The sequence below is a fragment of the Scatophagus argus genome, chromosome 18 (assembly GCF_020382885.2).
Source record: "Scatophagus argus isolate fScaArg1 chromosome 18, fScaArg1.pri, whole genome shotgun sequence".
Lineage (NCBI taxonomy): Eukaryota > Metazoa > Chordata > Actinopteri > Scatophagidae > Scatophagus > Scatophagus argus.
The window spans coordinates 8,281,273-8,297,549 of record NC_058510.1 but is presented as its reverse complement, the minus strand read 5'-3'; the positions used below and the strand labels follow the sequence as shown (position 1 = coordinate 8,297,549).

Below are 16,277 nucleotides of genomic sequence, written 5' to 3'. Positions count from 1 at the left end.
GCTCTCCATAATCCCCCTTTCTCTCTCTCTCTCTCCCTGCTAAGTGCAGCTGTTGCTCTCCATTGGATTCTGTTTTTTTTTCCAGGCTGATTGCTAATTAGGATAGCTTTTTGGTGAGTTTTATCTATAAAACTTGTTAAACTTGCAATTTCCTCTCCCCCCCTCTTTTTTTTTTATTCTGGCAAATCTTGGAGGGAAGCAGAGAAAAGACCTAGCCAATTATACACAATTTACTTAAGGCTGGGCATTTTTCAGACTGCACCCAATATCCCATACAGCATTCATATAGTTTACAACTACTGTACTGTGTGGTAGCCTCTTATTAAAGTGTTCACTTCAGCTTTGAATGTAAAAGCCTACTTTGAAGAATAGACTGCCCCATCTCCCTTATTCTGCTCACATAACTGAATCCCTGGGAGAGGGAGCAGAGGAAAAGGAGAGCCTGAGAAAACAGCAATTCACACACCGAACACAGAGACCCCTAGTAGCTCAACAAATGAGTGTCTAGCCCTATGTCCATTCATATCGCCCCTCGGTCCGCAAGCCTATTAGCCAGGCATCGCTCCTTGAACATTCACTGTCGACAACATGTGGAGGCATCGCTATAGCAACCAGTGGATATGACATGTGCAATGGACGGGGACTCCTGAGCTGCTGAATATAAGGAGGGGCTCAGCCTTAACTAAATGATCGCAAAAAACCCAACCCCACCACCTCCCCATCTCTTTTCATTGGCACAGAGACGCTGAAAGGACTCACTAGTGGGGCTTCTGCACATTCTTCCGTGGCTCGGAAAATCAGGCGGGCATATCCCGCATTCTTCTCCCTTTTCTTATTCTCTCCGACTCTCCCCCCTTTTTTCTTTTTTCTTCATCTTCGTGTTGAAGCCGCGGTCTTTTGTTAGCGCTGGGGGACGCATGGGACCCTCGCAGGGGAACTTTTTGGAGACGCGGACTGTGGGGCGGCCGGGACGCACAGACGCTTCTTGGAGCTGCGGCGGGCGTCAGTGGTTAACCAAGCTCTCTGGAATACAAGACATAGCATCCTCCGTTTGCAGCGAAATGTGCGCTCTGTCCCGCGACATGGATTTGGGTAATTATCTCCTGGCTTCAGACGTGTGTCTGTCCTGTTTCTTTTCTCTTTCTCCCCCTCTCTCTTTCTCTCTCTTTCTCTGTCTCTTTTTTGTGCAAGTTTTAATGTGTCTTATGCGTAAAAAGGCGCCTTAACGGACCGGTTTTGAAAACTTGTCAAGGCTGGTCTTGTTTCCCATGTGAATGAACATGATTTTTAGTGTGTTGCAGAATATTTTCAGGAGCTACTGGTTACGTGGTTTCATTTTGTTTCATCCCTCCTGCTGCGATAGTCTGCTGGAGAGTGACTCTCCAAAAGCTTATGGGATAAAATATGATCGAGCTTCGGAAAAATAACTTATGCATGAAAATATAGTCAATCTAAACTTAAGCTCATTTAAACTCCCTATTAAAAATGGAGTTTGAGTCCGGTGGTTTGCTGTGAGCACATCTGGCTGCAGGGGACAAAGTTTGTGTGCAGGATCAACCTGCCTGATGCTGCCCGGCAGCTCCAACTCAAACCCTGAGAACTGAAAGCTGCTTAATCCGCCCGGTGTTTGCACAAGTTATCCTCTTTCAATCATTTGTTTAGTTTAAAAAAATACACTGAATTATCTTTTTCTAATTTAATTCTGATGCAGATGAGCTTTTGTTGTTCTCTCACTTCCAAAAATCTTGAGCAGGACTGGCAGAAATTAAAAAAAAATATCACAGTTTTTGTGGTAATTTTTCCTGATCAAATTGCTTTATTTCTTTAAAAATTTATTCTCAATGGTTCACTGATTTTTTTTTTTGTCTGCAAAATGGATCAAACAATTTCTGCATTTAAAAAATTTTATCAGGCACTTGGTGTTGCCAGTGCTTTTCTAGATTTTTGAAAATTGGCATGAATTTTCCACTTCATGTATAATCTGTTTTATTAATTGCAGGGCTATCAGTCGTATTTTATTGCATAGAAACCAATCTAAATGTAGCTGATTTCAAATATCTTAAATCTCCAACTGTAAGGGCAAAAATAAAAAAAATTTAAAAAAAAAATAAACGGAAACAGAAACACCTTTGGTTTAGGGTTGAGGTTTGGCAGTTGTGTGCTTGGGATCATTTTCCTCCTATACTTTTTAAAAGTATTGTGAGGTGTGTGAATGGATAGCCAGCCGCTCCAACAACACCTCTCTGCCTGACCCTCTTTCTACCATTTGAATAATCCAGAGCACCGAAATCCATCTGCCCCTTGTCTCCTCTCAGATTGGCCAGTTCACCACACAGGGGCAAAACGAACAGAAGAGAGAAACACAAGAGGAAAGTCTGCCAGAGAGTAATATGTCCACTGAGTGTGGATCCTTCAAATATCACAGAGGAACATCATTTTAAAGAAAGAAAGAGTGAAGAATTTATTGGAGGTGAATTTTGATTGGAAATAGAATTCATGGAGGGAAAAAAAAAATCTTTTGATTATTTCATGTCGAGCTTAAATGTCAATGCAAAATCCTGCTCATAACATTCACATCAAAATATTTTTGCAGGTATTGATTATGCTAATAATTAGTCTGGTTTAGTGAAAAAATAATTCTCACAAATTGATATTGAACCACTCAAATATATATATATATATATATATTTATTTAATTTTTTTTTACAGTTAAAGTGATTCAGTTTAGTTAAGTGTTTTCAAATGTTTTAAACATTTTACTTTGACAAATCTGTTTTTAAGATGAGTTCCAGTTAGGGTAAAATAAAATATTACAAAAACAAACAAAATAAAAACGCAAATGGATGAAGTCTAAAGGCCCATGAAGGTGATTGTTAGCCTCTCCTCCTCCCTTTTCTTCCTTCTCTTTTTCTCTGTCTTTATCTCCTCTGGTTTCTGTCTAACACAATTACGGCCTTCAAACACTCTTTTATGCTCGCAGTGTATTTTAAGCCTTTTTTGCTCCCACGATTGAAATGCTTTTTCATTCATTTTACAGTGTTTACCTGAATAAGTGTTAAAGAGTAGCCACAGATTGTAGAGGGCCACGTTGTTGGTTAACTCGATAAGACCCGGGGATTTTTCTTCTTCTTCTTCCTCAAAAGAGAGAAAATATATGTCAAATCAGACAGCTTGGAGTTGATGAGCAGGTTCGAAACAGTGGGTCTGTAAGGTGGGACTTTGGTTGCAGAAGCAGGCGTGTTGAAGCGCTACACCATTATGACATACTGTTTCTGCATTGCAAAATATGCTGAATGTTAGATCTACCGAGGGTTTTTCAGGTGTTACATATTCAGTCTTTTATTGTGTGATCATGTCAGAGAGGGTAGTGGCTGAAATGCATTCTCAACAAGTACTCTAGCACACGATAATTGTGTTAATTTCTAAATATTGTTCCTGCTGTCTGTATATTCATTTGATCACCCGAACGCAGATGAGTCACTGGATCGAGGCCATTTCTCCCCTCTGCTACCCGTACACGAGCCTCTTCAAAGCTCTCAGTTGTTGACTAACCTCTTAATGCTTGATTGAAACTACATGCTCGAGCCATAGCAAATGCAATCAGCAGCAACTGTCGTCAGGCCCAACAGAGTAATCGAAAAGACCTGGGCATCGGCACAACCACTAAAACATTGGCAATTACAAGCCACAAGGTCAAACCATATTGTTACTGGTCCGAGGTAAAGTGTCTTGTTTTGAAAATGGTATAACAAGATGTAGCTGTCCCTCAGCCAGCCCATTAGACCCCTCAGGCTTAATGTCAGAGCTCTGCTATTCTTTTTTTTTTCTTCATGTTGCAGATTTGATTCACTTTCTCCGTCCGTCTTTCAATATTGCATGCAGACAATTAGGAGCCTGCTGATGTATTTGTGCACTGTTATTGATGTTGCCCTTTTGCAGACGTATAGCTATTGGCATGTATGCATCTGATAAAATTAGATCAAAGGCTGATGTGTCATTCACAGGGGACAGTAAGGATGATTTATGTGAAGTATCTTTCTCTTTTTGAGAGTTAAATGAAAACTAACCTGGCGTGATGTCTATATTTTATGCAATCAGCAAACACAATCTTTAACAGTAGCTACATTTTAGATATCATTAATTATCCCTCCCAGTTATTGCTCCTAATTATCACTGTTATGCTCTCAGAATATCACTGGGGCCCACAGGGATTTTATCATTACGGTAAATGGACATGAGTGGACCAGTTATCAACAAGCAGGCCAATTTTTTAACCTGTGCTGATACAAATCTCTGTTGATAGTGAAGCACATTAAATAAAGCAAGTCTCCCATAGTGAGACAAACCCTATGCCCTCCTGTTTGAATTAACATGCAGTGCGAGTGTGAATATTTAAAAAGGCTTTCCTATTCACCCGCTGATGGATGTATGAAGGTCCAGTCTGGGGCTGCCTCAGTCTCTCCAGTCCTGGTAGCCATTAGTTGTGCGGCTTGGGCTCAGGGCCTAATCCAGCCAAACTCAGGACCAGAGGAGCTAATTAAGCACAAGCTTTTAGTATCCCAACCTCCTGTAGCTGCACAGTGCCAGCCCGTCCCATGCAAACACTAAATGGGGTTGTAAATATCTATAGTGGAGCACAGTGTGGAGGCGGCACTGTACAGGGGCTGGTAATAGGGGTTGACTGTGCCTGAGTGCATATTATAAGGCCAATATTAGAGCTGGCTAAAGTGTGGGCGCAGGTCAGATGGTAGTGGTGAGTGGAAGCGGAGCTAAGGTAAGGTAAGGTAGCTGTCATGGTGTTGTTGAGTTTTTCACGGGAAAGTCAGGGTAAGCCTTCAGGTGAAAATTGATGCACTGCAGACTTGATACGGAGGCTGCCGTAAATCAAAAATAGACCACATCAATCAGAAAGATGACAGAGTAGCATCCTGTACTGCTCTAACTGTGTGCTTCTCTGTTTGTGTGTGTCCTCCAGAGGGGCAGCCTGACCCAGATCCCCGTGGTGAAAGAGACCAGGGTGGAGTCGGGCCAGTTCCTGCTGCTCTCCGTCCTCTGCATGCTCTTCATCCTGGTGGCGCTGGCTGTGTCCGCCACCTTCTTCTGTGTGCGCCAGCGCTCCCACCTCCGCATGAAGGAGAAGCTGGCTAGCCTGGGAACTGACACCAGTACTGATGCCACCGCAACCTATCAGGTTAGTCCAGCCCCCTCGCTATGAGCCAATCAAGGGCCAGGACACTTTCCCTGCACTCTGCCATTGGGTGAACACACATTCGGTTTGGATACGGCAGATTTTCTCATTGGTTTGTGAGGGTGTGTTTGTTAATGTGTGTATATGTTTGAGTGATTCTCTTCCACCTGCTTTTATGACGTGCTTTCTCGGCTTTGGTGATGATAGTGATTGGCTTTGTTTGATTAAATTTATTGTTTTTGTTGCGCAGTGCAGCAGTTTATACATTGGAAGACCCTGGTTTGTGTTTATTTACAACATTTTTATGTGCTTTATTGCATGTTTGACTGAATGTTCCAATAGATATTTGCTAAATCCAATTATTCAATACTCTCCCTTGCCTGAGAAGGTGTGTGTGAGAGAGAGAGAGAGAAAGAAAGAGAGAGAGACAGACTGACAGGGAGACAGGCTGCCACTGTGACCTATTCCCTCTGTTCCTCCAGGGCCATGGGCAGCCAGGGCTGTATTGATTTTCAGTGCTGGGGCTCAGCTGTGCCCAGCATGGCACTCAGAACATATTTATCTGCATGTCGCGTTAACATTTTCAATATTTAATCAGGTTTTGACAGCACTGCTCTAGCTATCAAAAGCTGGAGGTGTTACAGTGTGGTAACAATGGCCACGGAGAAGCAAGAATTCTTAGCAAAAAACATGAGCTCATTTTTCCACCAGGATTATATAAATTTGTGTTCATTATAAGTGTATATTTTTATCATATTTTTCCTCTGTGCAAATCTTTGGTTATATAAATCACCTGCTCTTTTTCAGTACACCTTTAGGGATGGGATAACCGCTCTGTCAGATGGTCTTGTGGGTGTGCTCTTTATGTTTGACAGATACAGTTGTTTGTGTGCTGTGGGACTGAGGTATTGTTTGATGACATGCATGGACTTCCTCTTGGCCTGTTTTCATTCTTACTCGTCATCTATTAGAGGTGGAGGGGGACAGGTAAATCTGTAATCCCGTGTCCAGTGCTCCTCTCTGGGCTCCATATGTGCCTCCTCTGACCATCTCCGGTGCTAACTGCATCTCCCTGCCTGCTCCTGGGACGATTTCTCGGAGCCAGCACACAGCGCAGAGCTTTGCAGAGATGTTGAGAAGTCGGATGAATTATGAGGTGGACCTGGATGTTGCCCTGAGGCCAAGGCCCTGGGCACCACTTCATGGCTCTAATCATTAAAGTCTGACGGCGGGAAAGCTGATCCAAGACCAGGGCTTAGAGAGGCCTGTGCTCCAGAGGGAAATATCACTATGATGGATCATGAGATAGCATGTGCTTTCACAGGGCATTTTTCTCTGGCCTGCCCTGCCCTTGCTTTTATTAATTGAGTATGGAAATTGATTCTCTGGAGATGACTGGCTTTGCCCCCTAAAACTAAACATGATGCGGTTTGCAGTTTATGAATTTAACATAGAAAAACCAAGTGTGACCACACCTTATGGACCAAACCAGACAAAGTGTGTCACTGTTACTGTGTTTGTTTTGTTCACACATTCATAAGATTGCACAAATCTGGCATTAAAGGCTTTTTTTCTTTCATTTTTTCCCTCCCTTTTTCATTTTGTGTATAGAGTAGATAATGCCTACTCTTCAAATTTTTGATGCCCTGTTGTGAGGTATGATGGGAGAACAGCTGAGTCATTGGGAGAAGTGTAATCTTTGTCGCTGTGGGTCTTTTAGCAACTCTCAGAAACCTGGAGATATCAATCAAAATAGAAAATTATACTTTACAATTGTGCCAATGCATTTTTATATCCTTTGGTTCTCTGTGGTTTGTATATTTACAGTGGAACTCCTATTTGATTGATGGATGAATCCTCCTGTTATGTTTCTACCTTTGCAAATTCCTCTTTTTCAAGGCTACAGTTTTTGCTCTATAGAGCTTGACTGTGCAGGATTTTACTTCAAAAGATTTTACAACAAAATCTATTCATTAACAGTGAAGTATGTTGCAGCCAGGTGTGACTTGCTGAATTTATTCTGTAAATCATATAGGGTTCCTCAACCATGGCCTTTTGACATAATTAGTTTAAGCTCCACAATATATGAGGATAAGCCATTAATCTGCAGACGAATGAGGACAAATCAAGGCTGCTGAGATACAAGATTTTACAAGGTGCACTTTAAGAGCTCAGCCCCTAACAGCAAGGATAAGCACATAACCGACACAAAACTATTGTTATATGCATGAAAGGAAGATAAAAACATGAAACCTTTCAAAGAGTCTGAAAAAACTGCATTTCTGATGAACAGCATTTCACCATTATCTCCTATAATTCCCAGGAGCTTTGTCGCCAGCGCATGGCGATCAGGACGTCAGAACGCGTCGAGCGGCCAGAGACCCTGCGCCACTCGCGGCTCAACAGCGTCTCGTCCCAGTTCAGCGACGGCCCCGCAGCCAGCCCATCCACCCGCAGCAGCACCTCATCCTGGTGCGAAGAGCCAGTGCCGTCCAACATGGACATCTCCACTGGTCACATGATACTGGTAAGGACCTCACTTTGACCACAGTGTGGAGGGAGGAGAAGAGATGGAAGGTGGCTAAGCTGAGGTTTGTTGTCGGGCCCTCAGAGACTTTTTGTGGTTTTTACCATCAGATTGCTACAACCAAACAACCACAACATGTCATGTCTCATTGACTATGCACCTCCCAGGATGGGTTTAGTGTAGTTTGAGAAACTCTAATGCCTTTGTAAGAATACATTAGGTCATAGATCTGCAATTCACAACCAGAGCTACATTTACCCCAAGAGGTAGACTACAGTTCTCACAGGTTAGGTGAGTTGCTAAATTAAATGTATAGCTATTAAAACTGGATTTAAGTTAGAAAAATAAAAATGCATCTAAATATTCAGTGAGCTGTAACCTATGTACACCATGTGTCACAACTGAGAGAAAACTAAAAAACTAAAAAGCCAAAGTATCTGAAACAGTTAGCTTAAAATAACGGATAAACATTTGGTACACCTTAAAATAATGAACAATAATTGACAGAGTTGGCTAAAAGTCGCTAAATAGCTACACGCTAGCTTGAAGCGATGATTGAATGATTGGCATCGTTAAATAAAAGTCATGGCTAAGCGGTTGAAACAGAAAGCTCAAAATAATGGGTTACTGCTTGAAACGTCCTCTGCTTCTCCAAGTGGTGTAGTACGAGGGCAGACAACTTAAACACTGACATAAACAGAAGCTAAACAGTTCAGTTTTTAAAACAAATATTGCAACAATAAGCATCAACTGAAAATCAATGCAGATGAAGACATTTTTAGCATGATGGGAGGTGACCATGTAGGAGTAGCTGACATCATCTGTGAGGGCCTTTGAGGATATATTAGATGGAAAAGGTTGGGAACCACAGATTTACAGACTATTCAGATATTTCATGTGTAAGCTTTTAAAGCTGCTTGTGTCTATGAATATTCTAGGCTCTGCACTGAAAACCAAGAGCCTGATTTCTCTCTGTTTATCTGTTTGGATGTGTCTCCTTTTCATCCCTCTCTCACATCATCTCCCTCAGAACCCTGTTATCTTTGTTTTTCCTTTCCATCACTCTTCCTGCTGTTTCTCCCTCTTACTTTATCTTGGCTCTGTTGTCTTAGTTTTGTTTTTTTTCTCCCCCAACTTTTCCTTCCCTTTACTGTGTCATTTTCCCCCTTTATCATTCCGTCCTGTTTCTCTCCCCACTGTCATTTCCATCTTTTACCCCCTCCTTCTCTCTCATTGCTGCAGCAAAATAAGGAAGACATTGTTTTGTGTGATGGGAGCCGCTCAAAACCGAAATAACATTACCCATCTGATTGTCATTTGGATGTGTTAGAAATTTCGTTATATTTTTATTTTGGGTGAAAAAGCTTTTGGTTGCCAATGCTTCCACAAACACACAATGGATTGTTTTAATTTTGCACAACTTTCGCTTCATTCATTTGAGACAAGCTTGATAAAAGAGATGGATAGATGCCTTGCAGTGTTTCCATTAATGGAGAGAGCATTCATCACACTGCATGTCTAGCTTTTATATTGGGAGGCTATAATGAATGAGAGTGAATCTGAGTAATGCCTTGTATTGGTGGTAATAGATGGGTTTTGTTGCACTCGTCAAGGCTTGTTTGTGAAGCCCCTTTTGAAAACATTGACAATAGAAAAGCATTTAGCCCTGCAATAACAAAAGAGGCACTGTGAATCATTTCTAGGAGCTGTTATTATTAGCCCCAGTTTCTTCACAGCAGCAGCAGCACAGGCATTGCAAATTAGAAAGGTAAAACACACAGGACCTTTACTTCTCTTTCATGCCTTGATTGACATACAGATCTCCTATAGGGGTTCTTCTTTAAAATTCCACTGCCATCTCTCATGAAACCATGTGTGAGATTGCCTTGTTATCACTGATCTCAGACCTGTATTTTCCCATCTCTGGTCTCCCCTCGTCTCATCTCATCTCATCTCCCCTCTCTTGCTCTTTGGAGCTCACACCGTGTGGAGAAGGATGATGAATACCTGGCTTTCCAAAGCACATATGCTGGAGGTCCTTTTTTTTAGGGCTCACACACACACACGAACACACACACAGTGTGCAGTATACACACACAAATAACAACTATGTTACTGCAAGACTTAAGTGCCGTCAGGATAAATGAACTACGACACTGCGGCCTGCTGTTCAGCCCACTTGAAGACTTGAAAAGACTTGCACAACGACATCTAACTTGAAAACAGAAATTGGATGCGTCCGTGCGCTGAGTCATCTGCTCTGACACACCTTATCTGTCTTGAATTTTCTATCTTCTCTTTTCTTCATCTTTTTTTTGGCTGAAGTATGATGCAAATGTTACCCTACCTGATTAAAATCCAGAAAAATTATTGCTAGATTCAGCACTGAAGCATGTGTTGCTTTTGCTGCTGTATTTCTGTGCTTACTGTTGCAGTGCTAAGTGCATTCAGCACCATGGACAGCACTTAAATTTGTTTCGTTTTGTTTTTTCCTCACAAACAAATGAAAACACATCTAATGTCCACAAACAGGGTCAAAATGTTGATACGGTTCCTGTGGTGTTCCTTTGGCATATTCACCTTTCCACCGAAGAAAGAAAAAAACAATAATTATACAAGCTTGAGGCTCTTTTTCATTATGTTGAGTAGTTGCTGTCCTTTTTTCTTTGGAAACTTTGAAACAGGCTCAGGAAAAGGAAAATGGCCACTGATTTGCACAACATGTTCTGCCCTCAGTGGCTTTTAATCACAATTTTAAATTTAGTTGAAGACCAAATTCCATTTAAGTCCAAGCAGTGTGTTCTTAACTATTATTAGTCACACAAAATATACACATTAGTAGCTTTTTTCTGTTTGTCATGTGATAAAGCGCCAGGTACAAACTGTTACCGGCATTGTTCATTTTAATTTGACAGCGGAGCTTGACAGTAATGTGTTACCTGTTGTGTCTGGCTCCCCTGGTTGTCCCTTCATCCTGATTTCACCCGGCACCCTCTGCTGCCGAGGAGACTGCTTAGGAAGGATTAGACATTGTTTCCCTGACACCCAGGCCTCCCATCCCAGCCCTCTGATTGGCAGACATAATCCCCCCATTCACTAAACCTTCGTTACCCTGTCTCTGGAATACGCCATGGTCCACTGCCTCCCCCTAGGAACGGGAGGGCTTGATAAGGGCCTGCTGGCTGCATTGCATTAAGCTGCAAAAATATGAATTTGGAATGCAATCGATTCAGGGCATCGTTTGAATAGAATGGGATGCAATTCAGAGTGGATTTATCAAGTACATGGAGATGTAATATTGGTAGGGGAGGTGGAATGCTGTCAGGCTGGCATGCAGAGAGTACTTGTACAGGGTGACAAGAGCATAGTGGTGACAGGCCCTGTCAAGTGGCCATAATGGCATGCTGTCATTTTTCTGGGAAGACAGCACTGTGTGTTTGCGTAGGCAATGCACAACAACCCACATGCAAATATACGTGTGTTGCCTGCTATTAAAATTGACATTAACTAGATGTGGGTTTTTTTGGGTTTTTTTTTTTTTTTGCAATTGAGAATTTTGCCTGCATGAAATTAAAAGCTACAGGACAAAAAAAAAAGAGAATCTACAGAAATGTTTCAGAAATATCACTGGATGTCATTAATGGATTCAGACAGCACACGTTGTGCTGTTGTGTTCTCTCATTATGCAGCTGCATTAATCTGAAGTGTTGCTTTTTTTGTTCTCACTGTGGCTTTTAAGACCTGAGTGACACCTTCTGGCGCCATATCTAACAATAAACCTTGATTTCCATTGTCTGTAGGATTTGTAATGTTCTTATAAGTCACCTAATATCTTTTGTGTGCATGCAGGAGATGTCTGAATTCATGAGCCATCAAAGGGTAATTGCCTATTATGTGTTGGACAAGCTTATTTGTGATTATCATCTAGGTAGGAATTGTATATATTCTGTAAAGGCTTGGATTTCCTTTTGACAGACAGGAGTGAATAAGTCGGATGTAACAAAGGAGTGTCACCTCTCTGCTCAGCCTACCTATACTGCCTTTAATATGGGATAAAAACCCAGCACATCTGGGTATCACTTTCATTGTATTAGCCAGCTGATCCCTGACATCAGTTTATGAGTCTGTAATCTTCTGCCTCACACAATAGCGGACTAAACCATTTAACCCCATTGGGAGGGGAGCCATGATACAGGAGTGAAAGCGAAACACGCGTTACACTAAAAAAGACCGTCTTGCCAGCTAGAGCCACTAAGCTCCCTAAGACTTGCCCTGGTTTGGGAGAATGCACACACACACACACACACACACAGGCTTGTTCCCCTCCCCCTTCTCTTTTTCCATCTTTGTCTCTCTAGCGGATTCAATTTTGTCTTCTCCAAGTGACGGCTTAAATGCAGACAATCTTATCAGTGGCTGTGCAAGCAGTGAGAGACGTGATTGAAACACCCCTGAAGTATTTCCAATGTAGACAAACCTTTCAGGAGTCTTAATTGTGTGTGTGTGAATGTGTTTCCCTCGGTCAAACACACATAGACGCATTAGCACACCTTCCCCACCTAGGTCTTCAGCGGCCTCCTCCTCACACAGCTGTTATGCTGTATAGTGGTTTAGGACAACAATGCTCCATGACAGCTGATCATGGCCTTAATGGAGATATGCTGTTGTCAAAGGTTTAATGTTTTGCTGCACTTTGTTTATTGGTTTGCTCATGGTAAAGAAGATTCAGTGAAAACACAACAAGCCATCTCAAGGCTGCTATGGATAGTGATGATGTATTGTTTCCGGATTTCTTATTTATTTAATTGAAATTTGCTGCAAAACCAAACACAAAACGTCTTTTTTAACGGATAAATTCAGTTGACTTTTGCATGGTTCTGTCTTGCTGTTTGAAATGGTGGCTAAGGTGGTGTCTGTTTTCCTCTAGTCATACATGGAGGACCACTTGAAGAACAAGAACCGTCTGGAGCGTGAGTGGGAGGCCCTGTGCTCCTACCAGGCAGAGCCCAGCGCCTGCGGTGTGGGACGGGGCGAGCAGAACTCCAAGAGGAACCGCTCAGATGCCGTCGTCGTATGTGAGTCCATTCAGATGTCCATTCATCATTCATTTATTTATTTTTTTCTGTCGTCAGTTGTGAGAATCACAACTAAAGCAGCTCTGTCACCGCTGTTGACAGCTGGGTAAACAAGCCAAAATTACTCCATAAAAATATGTTTACAGACAAATAATCTGTATTGTTTTACTTTACTAATTGAAAATTAGTAAGGCCTCTGTCACTTTTGTTGAGAAAACTGTATTTTGTCAATGGAAATCAACTTAGAGTTTAGAGGAGCCATACTGGTTCCATCATGCTCTTATTTTGGTTTGGGAAAGTTTAAATTTCAACATCTATAGCCAAACCTCCATTTATTAGTGTTGTGTTTGCCAAGAAGTTATCTCTCATCTCAAATTTGTTTCTCTTCTAAAAGTGAGGCTTACTGTTTGAAAATATGTTTATTAAAGCATAAATCGAACCACCAGGTTTTTATACAGGAACAGTGCAGATTCTCGATTCCACAACGTTTTTGGGGGACATGTAGCTTTAGCCTCAGAATTTTAGTGTGCTATTGTGTATTTAAGAATCCTTTATAGGATCCTCATTTTTTTAAATGAGTCAGTTGGAAACATTTAAAAGTCAGCTACGCTAACTAGCTAGCTACAGGCAATAAAATCAGCTAGTAAAAATCGTCTTTCTACTAACAAAAACCATTGTTGTGGGCCAGAAATGAGGCACATTTGTTTGCTTCTGTATGAAAATGCAAATAAGTATAAGTAACAAGGGAACAGCGCAGGGCTTAGCAAAGAATCATTTATTTATTTAAATATATTTCCTCAATGAGCCTATTACTGTAAAGGATCTACAAGAGCATACTAATTTCTTCCGAAGTTTTAGCAGTTTTCATTTATTTCATGTGATTTCTGTATTTCTCTGAGTTCCCCTCACTGGTTTGAGGTGGGCGGGGCCATGAACCAATCAGGATGTAGCAACATTTGATATGCGCCAGCAAATTTGCAAAACAGAAAGCCAGCATTTCTGTTTTCATATCTTAAAATACTTGGTCACACTTGGTTATGTGTGATTTTTATTTGTTATTATCTATGCAGTATTTTAAGCATACATTGCCTTGTTTGTTGGTACGATAAACCTGTTATGAGTTCCACTGTGTAAATAAAGTTTAAATTAAAAAAAAAACAAAACTTTTTAATCTGTTGTCAGCTAGTGGGTCACTCGGTTAAAGTGCGTCAAATCTGAGAAGGCCACACCCGCACAGTCATGATGAAGAAGAGTTTTTAACTGTTAAACTCACATTTCTGATCAAAAATAATACCTCCTGGTTTTGATTTGTGCTTATTTAGTCATGAATATAAGAAATAGATTTGGAGCCAAGTTTCTGGACCATTTAACTCGAAGCAACTGTGTTTAAGAAGACTATTAAAGTGGGTTAAGCTCCAGTGGAAAGATATTATATGAATCTTGCAACAGTTTCACTTGTTAAAGAAAAAGCAGGATTTTAAGGCTCAATACTAACAGACTTCTTACAATAAAATATTTTATTATTATTTCACTTGGAACATTCCTTATTGAAGGTGGAGCAATTCAGAGTAGTGTGTGTGCATATGATGAAAGTGTGGTGAAATTCCCCTGCAGCCCTTTCAGTTTCATATTCCTGCATTGCTGCTAAGAATTCTGTTGTTATTGTATGGGGGAGGAAAAACTGTGTGTTGATGAATTATGCATCTCCATTACAGACGATCATTCCAGGATCACCTTGAAAGCGGAGAATAACCACGGCAACTCAGATTACATCAATGCAAGTCCAATCGTGAGTAATGTTTATTCATTATAGCTCTACGTTGTGGCTAATATCTGTTGTCTCTGAAGTAGCAGGAGCACCTGTTGTGATTACATTTTACTTTGAGATAAAAAAGTTCCAGTTTTCAAAGGACTTGTCATTGATCCAAGTGCATTGATCATTTTTTTTAAAACTTTGTTCTCCGTGCTGGGAGCCTCAGTGTAGTCATTGTCTTTTGCTGAATCACATTGCTACTTTCACTGCTTTCAAAATGGCCGCTCCCTGGAGCTCCTTTTTTTTCTCATCCATACTATAAAAAAATTAGATGTTATTTTTGACTAAACAAATGTATCCTGCCACAAATACAGAAGGCTAAGGTTTTTGGGTTTTTTTTTTTTTTTCATATTTTCCTCCAAACATTGCCAGTCATGATTTCCCCTGAGGCTGCTGAAAAGGGATTCCATCAAAGGGAACAGGAAACTATGCATTTCAAATACAGTGCCAAAATTTCTGAGGAGATAGGCCGGGGAGGGGGGGGGGGGCACTAAAAGCCTATTACTCTTCAGAAACAAACAATGGAGACTTTTAGATGCTATATTTATTCCTCCATTTTCTCTGATGGCATATTCATAGAGATTTTTTTAGCTTATTTAAACAGTGGTGTGATGTGTGATATTTGCCATCTTATAGAATAATACTATAATAAACAAAATCAATCAGGGTAAGAAGTTAGCAAAACATCAGATAGGTGCTTTTGACAAATGGGTATAAAGTTACCCAAGACTGTTTTGGTGTAGTTTAAAAACAAAAAAAAGCATCTAGAAACACAAACGAATGTTGAAGATGGGTGAAGTAATGGCGGATGCAGTGGTGTGTGGATGAAAGGACAGTAATTACACCACAAAAGGGACCCCTGGCTGAGCCCAGCAAAACTGTGATAATTATGTCTCTCAATGCGGCTTCTTCCTCCTCATTAGCTTCAGGGGCAGTGGCCTACAAGTAAATAATCTGTCGCTTCTTTCTGGGAATGCGGGGTCAGAGAGGCAAAGGGAAGGAGCTCCCTGCAAAGCAGAGGGTGATGTGCACAGGGAAAAGCGGGGACATTGGCTAATGCTTGACCACAAATGATGCAGGGGCTCCCAGATGTGCACCATTGAACGGTTTTGAAGGAATGCGCAGTGGTACAAAATGCAGTCAAAGCCTGGCTGTCTTTGTCTTGTCCGACCTTTTTTTTTTTTCCTACTGTGTGGATTTTTTTTCCATTTCCCACCAGTTCTCCATGCTTTTGTTTTCAAACTATCTGGGACGAGCTCAATCCGGCGTTTAGCTTCCGAACTCTGTAGCTTTCATAAACACAGGATCAAGGCGCTACAGCGAGGTGTTGAAAGGTGAGACGGTTCTCCAGGAACAGATATTTGTGCAAGCTATTTTAGCACAAGCTATTTTACTTCAAACCAAAGAGCACTTCCTTTTCTTTTTTTTTTTCTTTTGTAGTTTATCTTCTACCCACAATGGCAAGGGGAGGACAGCTGAAACGCAGGACTACTCTTTAATGTTTGTGCCTTAGTATTCATGCAGGGCTGTCAACACACACAGCTACAGCATGTCTGTGTCCTTGAGATTGGCTAAACTAGCATTCGGCACCACCCTTTCATTTCTGTTGGGGAGGGATTTTTTTTTTTTTTTTTTTTTGATACAAACCCATGAGAGGAATTTCAACCAGGAAGG

At 41.2% G+C, this 16,277-nt stretch overlaps 1 protein-coding gene across 1 annotated transcript in view; it reads left to right on the top strand.

Annotated features, from left to right (window-relative positions):
* ptprn2 (protein tyrosine phosphatase receptor type N2) overlaps positions 1-16,277 on the top strand; it is a 115,026-nt gene that overhangs the window by 83,772 nt on the left and 14,977 nt on the right. The window contains exons 12-15 of the mRNA XM_046371747.1: positions 4,976-5,191; positions 7,512-7,715; positions 12,643-12,790; positions 14,506-14,579. Of these exons, the coding sequence (XP_046227703.1) occupies positions 4,976-5,191; positions 7,512-7,715; positions 12,643-12,790; positions 14,506-14,579 (642 nt within the window). The remainder of the gene's footprint in view (positions 1-4,975; positions 5,192-7,511; positions 7,716-12,642; positions 12,791-14,505; positions 14,580-16,277) is intronic.